Source organism: Citrus clementina, unplaced genomic scaffold (assembly GCF_000493195.1).
Source record: "Citrus clementina cultivar Clemenules unplaced genomic scaffold, Citrus_clementina_v1.0 scaffold_8, whole genome shotgun sequence".
Lineage (NCBI taxonomy): Eukaryota > Viridiplantae > Streptophyta > Magnoliopsida > Sapindales > Rutaceae > Citrus > Citrus x clementina.
The window spans coordinates 854,800-868,900 of record NW_006262022.1 but is presented as its reverse complement, the minus strand read 5'-3'; the positions used below and the strand labels follow the sequence as shown (position 1 = coordinate 868,900).

Below are 14,101 nucleotides of genomic sequence, written 5' to 3'. Positions count from 1 at the left end.
CACAGCAGCACATAGCTCATTCTCCATCTAAATACAAATATTGAAATATTGTTAAGACTATTATTCCCGATCTTATCATTCAGCATAAATTAACATGTATGAAAAGGTATAGCCATGTCTCAACTACTATTCATCTTCCTATCATTTTCTCAACTACACTTATATAGTGTTTCCTTTTGTTTAGCTAACATCATTACAAGGGAAAAACCTATGAACACCCATCTTAACCAGGTGCTACCCTTTGCACATTTTTGCAAGGAGTGGCAGCTCTCCAGACTTGAATCCTAGCACCTGCAGCTGCACTTATACCAGACAATGGCCTCTGAATCACGTAAACCATTTATACACATCTTAGTCTAGGCCAATCAAACCCAAAATCCAAAAATTGAAAAAGAGCAACTTATATTTACACTTACACATTAAGGATTACTCAATAGGGAAATAAAATCCACATTACCCAGTATATCAAATTAAACAATTACAATTACAAAAGTTAAATTCCCATAAACATTAATTTGCATTGATTATTCTAGCTGATCTTCCAGCTCATTACAATCCTTCTATTATTTCAAATCAATGAAGCCAAGACCAATAAAAATTTGAAAAATAAAACAACCCCACTCAATAGAATCATTCCCTTTTGCACAAAAACGCATTTTAAAAGACATTGAATTAATCGCAAATAAAAACCCAGCTCAAATCTTCAAAACAACGTTGAGTTTCAGAAAAACAACAATGAAGGCGAATTATTTTCAGCTAAATAAACGAGATTTACCTAAAAAATTAAAAAAATTAACACAGCTGTGTAATTTTTTTTAGGATTTTTTTTTTTCCTTTCGTTATTTCTAATGGAGGGGGCTGGCTGAATGGGTGTGTTCTGTTGATGCTCGTTAGAGGAGAATATAATGAAAACAGAATGAGAGAGATGAAATTCTGGAGGCGGTGTCGGGCTATTTTGTAATTTTGATCTGTTGGAGTTTATGTTTTTGATAATGGCTTTTTAACCTTTAAGTTGTGTGGGTAATGACGTGTCATGTGTCTGAGAATATAGTGTTTGATATGAGCCGTTGGATCTAATGACGAAACGTAGAATTGACCCGTATGGGAATTCCTGAGATTGAAAATTGTGACGCCTATAACAGGAAAAGAGTTGAAGCAAAGGAATAGTAGCTTTCTTGGGAAAGTAAATAAAGGAAAGGTAGCCTTTTGTTACAAGTAATAATTTTTTTTTTTGTGATCATTTTTTAGTGATATTGTTAAGCTTTTGAAATTAATATCACAATTCTTGTATTTCTTTTTTACTATTAAGTGTTTATATTATATTACTTTAAAAAGTTAACCAATCATATAAAGATTATCTCTTAATTGGCAAGGATATTAATTGTTTCTTATTTTATGTAGGAGAAATTTATAAAGCATAAATTTAAACATGTGAAAATACTTTTCGAGCACTTGTTAAAAATAAGAGAGATAAAATGTTTAAACCTCTCATTTTTGTGAGGAACAATAAAAATTTCTCTGTAATTACATTTGTTTTTTTTTTAATCTTTTCATACCTAATTCTTCTAATAACATAACAATTTTTATTTATAGTAGATAAAATATAGAAATAAAACAATATCACTAGTGTATTGTATGTTGCAACAAAAGTGGGTATTTGAGAGGTAAAAAAAAAAAAAACAAACAAAAAAGTTGGCTTTCATTAAAATCTTTAGTTTGATTAAAATGTCATTTTATATTTTACCCTTTTTCATTAGATTAGGATTTTTAAAGATTAAGATTTTATATCATTCTGAGGGCAGCAATCCAAACCGTTATTAAAACATTGTAGTAGTTAGTTCATTACTCAATTATATTATATAATTGATATATTGTATAATTGTGTGGAAATAATTTTTTTTTTTTTGAAATATGAATGGATGAAATGTAAATGGGCACGAGGTAAAAATTCGATAAGTATCAGAAAAAAAAAAGAAAAAGAAAAAGGTCTTATATCGTCTTGAGGTATAACTAATATTCAAATGTAGAATGAGATTTTTAGATACAAGATGGGGGCGATTTACTAAATAGTGGAAATTACGTGGCATTACACTCAAAATCTCAGTCTAGAGGGTGACGCTGGAAAATTTGTCAATTCAATTGAGCAGAGAAGCGATAGCGAATCACCTTCTTCTCCCACCTGAGAAATCAAGAAGATGATCGCGTGCGTCGCTGTCGTTGGGCATCAGGTACTCCCTCGTTTCAACAATTTCCTTACTCTTTTATTCGTAAAGAGATGATAAAAATCTGATTTTGCTTTTTTATTTTTTTTAGAACAATCCGCTCTACATACAGAGCTTCACTGAAGCAGATGACGCCCTCAAGCTCCATCACATCGTTCACTGCTCTCTCGATGTCGTCGACGAACGTGGTATATAAATAATTTATATCTGTTTGAGTAATTTGTCTATAAACGCTTGATTTTGGATGATCTGATGTGTGGCTCTGTTTTTGGTTCAAAAGTTTCCATTTTTCAATGTGATCTTGCTAGAATTCTATGTAAATGTTTATTTTTGGATTCTTTCTGAGGCAATATGAAGGTTTTTTTTTTTTTTGGGGGGTGTTTTTAGTCTTGATCGTACGGATCGTAGTCGTTTTGTTCAAGTTTTTACAATTTATGGCCCGACTCTAGGAATTTTGCAAGATGGTGAGAAATGGGTTAGTTTTATGGGCTTTTGTCTTTGTTTTGTTGTTTCTGTGTGTTATCGTTGTAACTGTTGTTCTAGAGTAGATGCAGGAGTTTTGCAATGGATTATTTAATGTTGGAATTTCAAGTTTTGATGCGTGATTGTGGTTATAACCATGCACAGTTAACAATCCCAAGAAATCTGGGCCGACTCTGAACGAGACGTTTTTGGGTTTACTCTATCCAACTGAAAACTATAAAGTGTAAGGAGTTGTTTTGGCTGCTTTGCAAATATATTGTGGTATGTTCAGTTATGCTTACGTGTATACTATTTTTCTTACGCAATTTTTCTTCAGGTACGGCTATTTGACTAATACAAAGGTGAAGTTTATCTTAGTGACTACAGATTTAGATGTCAGAGATGCTGACGTGAGAAATGTGAGTGTTACTATCTCATTCAAATGTTAGGCCAAATACTTGTTGGGATGTATAGGTATTACTGCTAAGGGGAATGGTGCATCATGTCTACCAACTGTGGATTTTGATTCATTTCTAGATTTGTTTGACAAGTTTGATTCAATACATAGATACTTAAAGTTATATGTCGTTTGAGTTTTGTGGGATTGGTTTTATTAATAAACATCAACTAAGATCCAAATTCTTAAAGGAATAGCTGTCTGAAGCATTCATATGATGCTTGGTAACAATTTTCTTAAAAGCAATGGGGTTTTATCAATTCAACGCATTAGGTGCATCGACTGCCAGGAGATGTTACCTGCTATCTGATTTGCTGATCTGTCTTGAGATGTTATTTTCTCCTTGATGTGAAATATTCTTATTAGCTTGAGTTTCATATCATTGTGGATTTTCCTTCAGATTATTATATCAACATGCTGGGGGCTTGTTCCTTCTACACAGTTATGAATCACACACTGATGATATTATGTGTACTATCAAATCATGATATAACTTGCTTTAAACTTTTGTCTCTTCAACTACAGATTTAAGTGCCCTACCTTTTTGAAAAGTTAGGCAGTCACAACTTCCCTTTAAGTTTCTAGCAAATGAGATTAACTAGTTTCCTTGTGAGTAATAATAAGAAATATAATGAAATGAGACCTTGAAAAATGAAAAAGAAGAGTTTTCAGTGTATGAGCTTGCCCCTGATTGGATTGTCTTGTTTTGATTTACTTATTAGTCTATATTTTCCATTGTTTGGGGACCAGTGTATGGGGTCTGACTTATTCTTGCTCATTTTATTCCCAACAATTGTCTAGTTCTTCAGGAGGTTCCATGCTGCATATATAGATGCCGTTTCAAACCCATTTCACGTGCCTGGAAAAAAGATAACATCCAGAACATTTGCAGAGAGAGTAAGCACCATAGTCAAGTCATTTGGGTTGAGTTCAGCTGGTTAATTGCTGCTGGTGTAAGATTGAACCTTTTGAATCTCCTGACAATTGTTTTCATTTCCTCAGTTCTTTTCTCAGCTACAATTAGGAATTGAACAGATATTGTACCATTTATGTTCTTTCTCAAGGAACTCAGGATCTGACTTGTACCAAATATAAAGCAAGTGATTGTGATCTTTCTTGTCTTCCATTTCATTATGTATCCATGTTATTCCAATCATGCCATTCTCATGATACAAGAGGAAAATATTTCTTCCATCTAATGTCCGAAGGTTTACCAATATAGTTTCTGGAATTTGGAGACACAATTCTTGGAAGACATCTTGAAAGGATTTCCACAACACAAAAACATGTTCAACTCATAGTTTTATAGCTGTCCTCTTAAGTGGTAGATAAATTCGGTGATGCTATTTTACTCAATTGATGAGTCGCTAATCATTTATCATTATGTATACGTTAAATACTCATGAGTAATACAACACAATCAATGAATGACAGTAATATGCCATATCAATTGCGTTACAAATTATGTTCTAACTAAATAAACATAACATTACTCCCATCACTTACGTAAGTGTTGCTTTGAATAATTATTTGCGCATAAAATGAAATCGTAATGCTTGAAAACACGCAATCTGTTCATTGCAAAATGAAATGAGCACCATAGGTGAATCAAATGGCCATGGTCTGCAATTGACAAAAACAAGATTAAGACGAGCAACCCGGAGGTTACTTCAAAACAATAATGCAGCGGTTCCTCAAGTTTAACAAAGAAAGCCTAAGACATGAACTAAGAGCAAGACCTATCAAATATAATGGTCAACCAGAAGACGAAAATCAGAATGCTTTAACAGAAGTATTTCAGAGGAAGGTGCGGAACTAGATGAAAGCATTCTGTAGGGAAAAAAAGATGTGCTTGCAGATAACTAATTTAAAACTCATCGTCATCCTCCTCAGCAATGTGTTTTGCAAGCTCTTGTTCCTGCTGCTGTCTCTCCCTCCTCTTCTCGGCACTTTCCTTTTCCTTGTGGGAATTTGGGGGAAAACGAAGTGCACGAACTGCCTCGTTATGCATATTGAGGCAGAAAGCAATCCTTGAATTGAATGCAAGCTGAGGTTCGTTTGTAGAGTAGATGTCTCCTGTCTCCTTTGACACCATCCAGCCATTTGCATGATCCACTGTTGCATCAATCGCACCATCTCGGATTGCCTTGGAAACAATACTCTCAGCATCAGCAACAGGATTGGCAGAGTCCAATCTCAGCTTCTTGGCAACATCAGCAAGTGAGATGCGAGAATACGAGATGCTGATGTTCCGCAACCCAGTCCTAATGACATTATGCCGCAGCCTTACAATCAAGTTATTGGTTCGGTCAGAGCTGAAAGTACTTGAGAACTTCTCAGCAACTGACTTAAATAGCTCCAAATCCCCAATGCGCACAGCCTGAGATATAAGATAACATCATATTATAGCCACATGTGCAAGGCATCTCTTCATTTAATAGTCAAATAAAGACATTCTTATACCAGAATTTGTTAAACCTTAATATCAACAAAAAGATTTAAATCCAATGGCTCAAATTTGAGAAATGCAAACTCACATTCGTAAGCTCAAAATATGGCCTCAAAGCCTTCTCCATGCCTTTCTGCATAAAGACAGTCCTCTCAGGAATTTCTCCTAGCAATAATCGGACAATGATTGCCCACTTGTTGCATTGAACTCGGAAGCCAAGGGCTGCAACGGGGGCTTTCCGAGCAGCTTGAAGGAGGGATTCTTTGGCATCTGTGTACTCCAGCTGTATTGTCCTAATCTTTCCCAAGTAAAAGAGGTATCGACAAAACTGCAAGAGAAAATAGTTAGTGCCAAAGATGCTCAGAATATTAGTGTCAAGAAGGAATAATCATGCGTCCACAGGAAGAAAGCATAAATAATGGCAGTAAGAGGAAAACAAGCAGGGATACATGACCCTGACAAAAAAATTCCATTCCAGAATTCATGTCATGCTTATCAGAGCAGCATTTTTTCAAACAAAATAAATCAAACTACTAAACAGGTATCCAACATTAAACAACAAACACATCTTGGAATGCATCAAAAAAGAAAAAGATTCAGAAAATTAGGAGTTGCCTGCTGGTTTGAGTGAGCTTCAAATCGAGGTGCCTTTGACCTAAGTTTCTCAGCTTGATCATACAAATTGTAATGGAGGTAATTGCGAAGTAGCAGGTTGAGAAGTGTTTCCTGCACGAAGTTGAAATCCAATGTAAATACCCAGCAGTTTTATCCAACTGTAAGACCCCAGAAATATAGACAGAATTTCTTTGAAAACCAAAAGATTACCTGCCCCAGCTCATCATGGCGCAATGTTGCAATTCGGTGGAGGGCAAGTAGATTCCTATTGCACAAACAAACTCCAAAGTTAGACCTAATGCGCAAACCTCTAGCACTGGACTTTATTTCAAGTAATGTGTTCAAACATAAATCACCAATCTAAAAGGAGACAGGATTATTATATTAACACACAACTCACCCTCTAATTTCAGCAAGATCACCAGTGAGTTCATAGCAAAGAGAGTAATAGAAGTAAAGTCTGGCAGCTAATACATCAACAGTTCTCCTATTCATGTTCTTCAACCGTGCAATGCTTGCCGATGAACAAGCTTTAGCCTTAAAACAACACAATGCAAGACAACTCCAATAAGCACCGCATGACAACATCAATTAAAAACCCAAAAATTAATAATAATAATAATGTGCAATACCTCATTGTATCTCTTCTTATCAATCAAAAATATAAGCACAAGCAAGTAGCAGTAAATCTCTAACTCCGGCAAAGGATGTTTTGCAGGGGCTGGAGCTCCAGATGATGCGGTATCAACTTCCATCTCATGTTCATCCTCCTATTCACAGACGAAAATTAAATTTTGACCAAAAACCCAACCAAAGTTTAATAGAGTTTAATACAACTACGAAATCACCTTGGGCAAATACGAAAGCAAGCGACTGTGGGCCTCAGATCCCGGAGCCAGCGCGAAATTGAGGAAAGCCGACAGAACGGGCGCCTTGAGTTTTCGTCTCAGCGCCATCGTCAGCCTCACAGCACGCATTATCCGCCGAACTTCCCGCGCGTGAGCACCAGTTTCCATCAGCGATGCAATCTCCTTCAAATCTGAACAAAAAGATTGATTTTGTTCTTTCAGAAAATTAATTAATTAATTAGTTAAAGAAGTAATTTAAGAAATTGATTAGCTGATGGAAATTACGGTGGAGAGTGGAGGGAGTAAAGGGGGAGGAGAGGGAATTGGAGGGGTTTTCTTTATCCTTCATCTCGACGTCTTGAGTCATCTTCTTCGACAGTGAGTGAAATCAAAATTAGGGTTTTTTTGGTGACGAAATTTAGGGATTTTTGGGCAATAATGAACCTTTAGTGAGGGAGAGACCGTGTGTGTTAATTTTGAGAGATCGGAGAATGGTGAAGTTAACAAGCGAGCTTAGGATATCTCGATTGTCTACTGGTTGGTTTCCTTCTCTGCAAGTCAGAGCAAAAGTTAAAACGACGTCGATTTCGGGATTTGTATGGGGATTTGGAACGGCGTCGTCTACCTGTACAAATCAATTTTTTTTTTTAAATATTAAATCAATTGATATCCGAAGAATAACATCGGATCTCGACTAATCCATATTCGAGCCAGGTAAAGACCATCAGGGACTAATCTAGATTAAAAACCATTAGGACGATAAAGCTCTTTCAACAAATATTTAATGCAATTACATTCTGAAATCTCGACTCGAAAACCTTAATTAAGATAAAACAACTCCTTACCACATGATCTACAAACTTATTGGTAACAAAAAATTCTTTTAAATATTATAATAATCTCCTAAAAAAAAGTGTTATAATAATAATAATTTACATAGCTCACAAATTAAATCTAGTTTACAAGAAATTATTCAAAAAGATTGACACTTTAATTACAACGATTAATGAATTAATTCTGCCGCAATGATTAGTTGATTTAAATTATTTCGATTCACTAGAGTAATGGAATCTTTATTTAGATAAAATTTGCTAACCATAGGTTTTTTTTTTCCTCTAAATCTTATATTTAAAATTACTATGCACCCCATTCCATCCAATTCCTTCCAAAGTTGCTACGAGGTTTATCCTTTATTGAGATGACTAAACATGTAGAATTCTGTATAATATTATCGTACGAATAATATTGCACATATATATTTGATTATACTAACTTTGTAATCGTTTTTTTTTTGTTCGAAAGTCCACAGTCAATTAATTAGAATTTTAAATTTGTAAATGAAATGAAAAATTTTGGAAAACAAATAAACAATTTCTAATTATTATAACATATTACAGATGTAAGAGTAAGATAGGCTTTTTTTTTTTTTTTTCAAATTTTCCATATTGTATTACGTATATACATGCTCAAATACACTCATAAAATAAGCATATATTTTACTCTATTTTCGAAGAAAGATACTGATGATGAAACATTGAGACATGCTCCTGATCAAGCAGAACTTCTAGCTTTTATTCCTTTATTATGATTGAAACTTAAAATTATTTGCATTTAAGTAGAGGTGAGGTTCCCACAGTCAAAATCAGCCTTCTTTAAGAGCAACCCAACTAGGAATGAAGCCAAGATTTTATCTCTCAAAAAGTTCAATATCTTCCCATCACTTTGTTGTATGGAACCAACCAGATAAGCTATACTGATGAGCTCGAAGCATCTCCATCTCCTTTCTTTAGCATATCTTTTCAGTCCCATTTCAACCCTCTTATTAAATCCCTCCTCATCTTCTTCTCCAACTCCCTGTTTAGTCTTTAAGGCTTCATTGATACATCTAGCCAAAACAATGCCATCTTCCAAGGCTGCACAGCCACCTTGGCCAATGTCTGGTGTCATTGGATGAAGTGCATCTCCAGCTACACACACGCTGCCTCTGCTTATATTTCCCCACAGCACCTCCTGTGGCTGTCTGTATTGTAGGCGCGATGATATAATGCTATCCAATGGAGTTTTTTCTATAACAGCCTTAACTTGTGCAGGTAAATCATGCAACTTTCCTAACACAAACTGCTTCAACTCAGCTGAGTGATCCTCTAGCTCTTTATCTACTCTTGTAATAAAGTTTTAGTAACAGATTAGAACGTGAGAAAATGGCCTAACTTTAGTAGTAATCAAACATAATGTGATAACTTTACATTGAAAATGTGCATTCATAGATGACATATATATTTAATAATTACCTTGGCTGGAGGAAGTCCAAGTGAAGAACCAATAAATAGTCTGATCATCACAAGGGATGAAACCGGATCTTAGACCTTTGCCAAAGAACTGCAGGAAGTTGGGCTCAAAGCCATGACTGCCCTTGAAATCTGAATAGCCCCTTATGGCAGATCTTCCTACAAAAGCTGGATTCTTGAAGCCGAGCCATTTTGCAACTATGGAGTTGACTCCATCACACCCAATCAACACCTTTCATTCACAAAGTGATCAATGATAAAGGCATAAGAATGGGAAACTGTCACATCAAATAGAAGTTTAGCTTCAGCTTTTTACCTTGGTCTTGAGGATGGTTCCATCAGCTAGATGCAACAGCTTAAAATGTCCTGATTCCTCAATTGAAACCACCTGTGATGAGTACCTGATAGTACCACTTGGGAGCTCTTTTGCAAGTGTTTCTAGTAACAACTTCCTTCTCACACATCGCATTTCATGTTCTCCGCTAAACATGATCACAGCCACAACAGCATCGATAGTAACAAACAAAATTGCCCCACCAAACTTTTGCTTAGTTTGGCAGCTTGCTAATATGAGATCAAATTATGAGGCAGTACATGTGACATCAATGAGATAACTTACTATTTTCCTTGGACCTTCAATGACCTCTCAGAAGAGGGTTTCCCCGATATGGTGGGGGTAGCAACTATGCTGCATCACATCTGTTCAGGTCAGTTTCCAGCAAGCATATTTATGCGGTGCCATATTTAATTACTTCACAATGTCCTAGCAGGCCTTGCTACTAACTTAATTAACACATATTTAGCTTTGTGGTTCCATTTCTATTTTTCAAGCTACAAACTTCACTAACATCCACAAAAGCTAGAAATTGGCAAAGCAGAATTCGCTTTGAGTTACCTTCTGAGCTGTTGATGTTGTTGGCGAAGTGAATTACCGATGCCGACAGCATCCAAGGCCTTCCAGGCATTAGTCCACACTGTGAATGCAAATCCTGTGACCCTCAAACTCTCTGACGACTCCAGTACCATGCTTCTGATTCCCAGCCTGCAGCAACACCAATTAATTAATTGGACAAATTACGCACACAGGAACACTTTATGTTCTATTGGTTATTATTTTACTTTTTTGTTTTAAACCTGTAAAGTCCCAAAGAGGTTGTCAGGCCAGCAATTCCAGCTCCCACAATCACAATATCTTCAACTGATTCCATGATATCTTGGGCTTTCTATTTTCTGTGAGTTCAAGTTCTAGCTAGAGCGTAAAGTGATCGGCTCTGGAATTGATGCATGGCAAGAAGGATAAGGAGGAGGCTTTAATATATGGTAAAATATCAGTTTAGTTCTCCTATCTTGAGGTTAATATTTGTTTAATTCCTAAAATTTTTAAAATATCTTAAAATATCTCCGATATTAAATTATTAGTATATTTTCTTTTACTTTTTGTTACTTTTAGTTTTATTTTTATAATATTATCCTCTTACGATAATTTTTTTAAGCATTAGTAAAAAGAAAAAATTAATTATCAATTTAATCTTAAAAAATAAAATAGAAAAAAAATTAATATATGTTACTTTTTTGGAACACTGCTGAGGAGTTAATATATTAATTTTTTTTAATGTTGTCCAAAAAAAGGTAATTTAATTATTTTTACAATAATTTTTTTGGGACAAATGTAAGCTTTCACAAAAATTAATTAATATATATATATATATATATATTTGTTTTTATTTTATTTTTAGGTTAAATTGATAATTTAATTTTTTTATTAATTTTATAAAAAAAATATTATTGTAAGAGAATAATATTATAAAAATAAGTCAAAAGAAACAAAAAAAAATTAACAATAGAGATGTCAATAATTTAAGAGTAATGATGTTTTGAGATATTTTAAAAAATATAAAAATTAAATAGATACTAATCTTAAAATATAAAGATGGAATGAGTTTTTATTTAAAATAAAATATATAAAATTATGCCAAAAAGGTTAAAAGTACAATTTAATAGCGGCTAACGGGATGATATTTATTTCCAATATAGTCTACGTATTTAAGCCATGTTTGTTTTTAGAACACTTAAAGATTTAATGTTATTACGTAAGGGGTGACGCGTAAGAGCACTTGCAGGAAAAGTTTCCCAATAACGCCAAATAAAAGAAGGACAAGGTTAGATGAATTTAGCAAATGATTCAATTAATGTTAATAGCTTCACCCTGTTCTAGTAAAAGCCTCCCTTGTAAACATTATAACTATGAAGCCACTTACCGCACGTTTGGGATTATTTTAGAGATTTAAAAGTGATTTTAAAAAGTTAAAAGTTAACTTTAATTTTTAAAAAATTGATTCTATAAATAATTTTTAGCAAAATCACTTACATTCTATAATAGATTTTAAAAAGTATAGAAAGAGTAATTTTTCAAAATCTCATTTTCAGAATCAATTTTAAACTTAATATAATACACACACACACACACACACACACACACATATATATATATATATATATGGAGAGAGAGAAAAAAAAATATTTCAGTCCGAAATTTTAAAGTGCGGGAACATTTGGGAAAATGTACAAATTGTGCGGTTTAAGCGCTTTAAATTTTAAATTTTTAAAATCCCGCGGTTTTAAAGTTTTTCCGAATATTTTCCGTACTTTATGATCCTAGACCAGAAAACTACTATATATATATCCAAAATTATCCTTACTAATTGGGAAATAAATTTATTTACTTTAAAAGGATTATTATTATTACCAATTGTATTAAGATAATAAAATAAAGAAATAAAATTAACTATAAAAAATTCTTATTTTAGTTATCAATTATTACATATACACAATAATTTTTTTATATATTTATAAATTTATAAATGAATTTTATTCAATATTATATTCAATTCAATCATTTATATTTTTACAGTAGTTTAACAGTAAGATTTACTAAAGACATAAAACTACTTTTAAAATTCACGACACTTTTACAAATAAATTTTATCAAACATTAATTAATTTTATTCACAGCTAATTTTTTTTCCAGTACGGTCAGTAACAATCATTTTGAAAGTTACAATATTACCAAAGTGGCTATAAATGCGTTTCCATCAATCATTTTTATTGATTTCACTGGAAGAAAATGGGTCATTTCCAAGGGAAAGTACCCTCAGAAATAGACCAAAGCTGTCGAAAAAACTCATTTTCAGACGGGACATGCTGTTGACCATCATCGTATTAAGTATTATCCAAAAACCACATAAATCTATTAATTTTGATATTGTTCCATAAATGGCTTCTAGGTTTCCATTAGATACGTATAGAAGTCTTCTTTCCCTGAAGAAAAGCATACAAGCAATACTAGAAAAAAGCTTCTCTCTTATATTTAGAAAGTAAGCCTGCTGATCTGAGTCTAGTGCAGCATAGTTTGGACTGAAACATTTTTTGTAACTGTCTCTTGATATGCTTTCTTTCACTGCTGTATAATCAATTGCAGGTGAAAACATATTGATATACACATAAGAGACGGAACACCAACATGAAGGATCAGCAAAATGCTGGAAAGAGAGTCAGAAATGGTGATCATCCAATGGATAGTGATAGGCTCAGCAATCTTCCTGACCATATCATCTACTAAATATGCTGTGAGGACTTTCTTCTTGTCCAAGAAATGGATTCAGCATTGGACTCAAGTCCATAGTCTCAGTTTTCACTATAAGTCCTTCAATAAGATGAAGAAATTTGAGCAATTCATACGTCGCGTCTTGCGCCAACGCAGGCAATTCAATCTCACTAGACTCAGTTTTATTAGAAAAAACTGGGGGATGCTATCTGTGTAGAAAATAACACCACCTTTTCTAGAAGGTGGTGCCCACCACTTTTGAAGAAGAATGCGGTTGTTGCTGCATTCTTTGAATCAACGAAAACAAAAAGAAGAAGGTTTTGGTGCCGACCAAAGAAAAAAAAAAGAGAGAGAAGAAAAAAAGAGATGCCGGGCCCAAGAAGGAAAAGAAAAAAAAATAATAATAATAATTAAATAATTGATTAATAGTGCCAAAACTTGCTCTATAAATAAAAACAAAGAGAATGAGCAAATTCATTCCATCAAGAGAGAAGCATTTCCTTCTTTTAGAGTTGAGAGTATTAAGAGTTTAATAAACTCTTGAGTGATTAGTGTTATGAGAGTTTGGGTGTATTCGGATTTTGGAAAGTGAGCTAAAATACTACAATACTTGTAACTCATTTTCACAAGTAAAATATTTCCTTATGTTTTCGCTCGTAGACGTAGGCTAAAAGTCGAACCACGTAATTTCTAGTGTCTATTTTTGTACTTGTTCTTTATTTTCTTCTAATTTTATTTTAACTGCGCGTCTGCTTCACCCACCAATTTCCTAACAATATGTGCCAAGAACCATATCTAGCGTATCTCTGGCAACAAGAATTTCAAAGTTTGCTAGGTCACACAATGTTGAAGAACTCAAAACTGATTCTCGTGAGATTTGTTCACAGCTCTCTAAACTTCAAACTCCGAGGAATCTGAGTGTGGTTGGTCCTTGCATCACAAACTCAACTCACTTTGCACCATTAACAACTTTGTGTCTCACTCGAGTCCAGTTTGATCATACCTATAGATACAGTGATATCTTTTCGGGTTGCTTGATGTTGGAGAACCTATACTTCAATGAATGTATAGTGGATTACTTTGATGAACTTAAAATATCTGCTCCACGGCTTGTTAACTTAGCCATATCTGGTTTCTTTTCTTATTACGTGTAGAA

At 33.9% G+C, this 14,101-nt stretch overlaps 3 protein-coding genes across 4 annotated transcripts; 1 reads left to right on the top strand and 2 right to left on the bottom strand.

Annotated features, from left to right (window-relative positions):
* Nucleotides 1-2,025: 2,025 nt before the first annotated feature.
* Nucleotides 2,026-4,253, top strand: LOC18035180 (trafficking protein particle complex subunit 2-like protein). Its single transcript, XM_006422506.2, has 5 exons — nucleotides 2,026-2,228; nucleotides 2,314-2,410; nucleotides 2,850-2,928; nucleotides 3,022-3,103; nucleotides 3,943-4,253. Exons 1-5 carry the CDS (start codon nucleotides 2,196-2,198, stop codon nucleotides 4,081-4,083), a joined length of 432 nt encoding a protein of 143 aa, XP_006422569.1. The 5' UTR covers nucleotides 2,026-2,195; the 3' UTR covers nucleotides 4,084-4,253.
* Nucleotides 4,254-4,694: 441 nt separating this feature from the next.
* LOC18034021 (probable 26S proteasome non-ATPase regulatory subunit 3) lies at nucleotides 4,695-7,638 on the bottom strand. Its single transcript, XM_006422505.2, has 8 exons — nucleotides 7,339-7,638; nucleotides 7,054-7,244; nucleotides 6,838-6,975; nucleotides 6,606-6,742; nucleotides 6,416-6,470; nucleotides 6,206-6,316; nucleotides 5,679-5,918; nucleotides 4,695-5,521 (listed from the first exon to the last, which is right to left on the bottom strand). Exons 1-8 carry the CDS (start codon nucleotides 7,418-7,420, stop codon nucleotides 5,009-5,011), a joined length of 1,467 nt encoding a protein of 488 aa, XP_006422568.1. The 5' UTR covers nucleotides 7,421-7,638; the 3' UTR covers nucleotides 4,695-5,008.
* An 886-nt stretch (nucleotides 7,639-8,524) lies between these two features.
* On the bottom strand, nucleotides 8,525-10,676 carry LOC18035066 (monooxygenase 2). Of its 2 annotated transcripts, none has more exons than XM_006422504.2 (6): nucleotides 10,476-10,676; nucleotides 10,237-10,383; nucleotides 9,961-10,029; nucleotides 9,658-9,823; nucleotides 9,345-9,573; nucleotides 8,525-9,209 (listed from the first exon to the last, which is right to left on the bottom strand). In XM_006422504.2, exons 1-6 carry the CDS (start codon nucleotides 10,547-10,549, stop codon nucleotides 8,665-8,667), a joined length of 1,230 nt encoding a protein of 409 aa, XP_006422567.1. In that variant the 5' UTR covers nucleotides 10,550-10,676; the 3' UTR covers nucleotides 8,525-8,664. The 2 variants fall into 2 exon arrangements, with proteins under 2 accessions (XP_006422567.1, XP_024035053.1); XM_024179285.1 differs by having other exon boundaries at nucleotides 10,461-10,605.
* Between the last annotated feature and the right edge of the window lie 3,425 nt (nucleotides 10,677-14,101).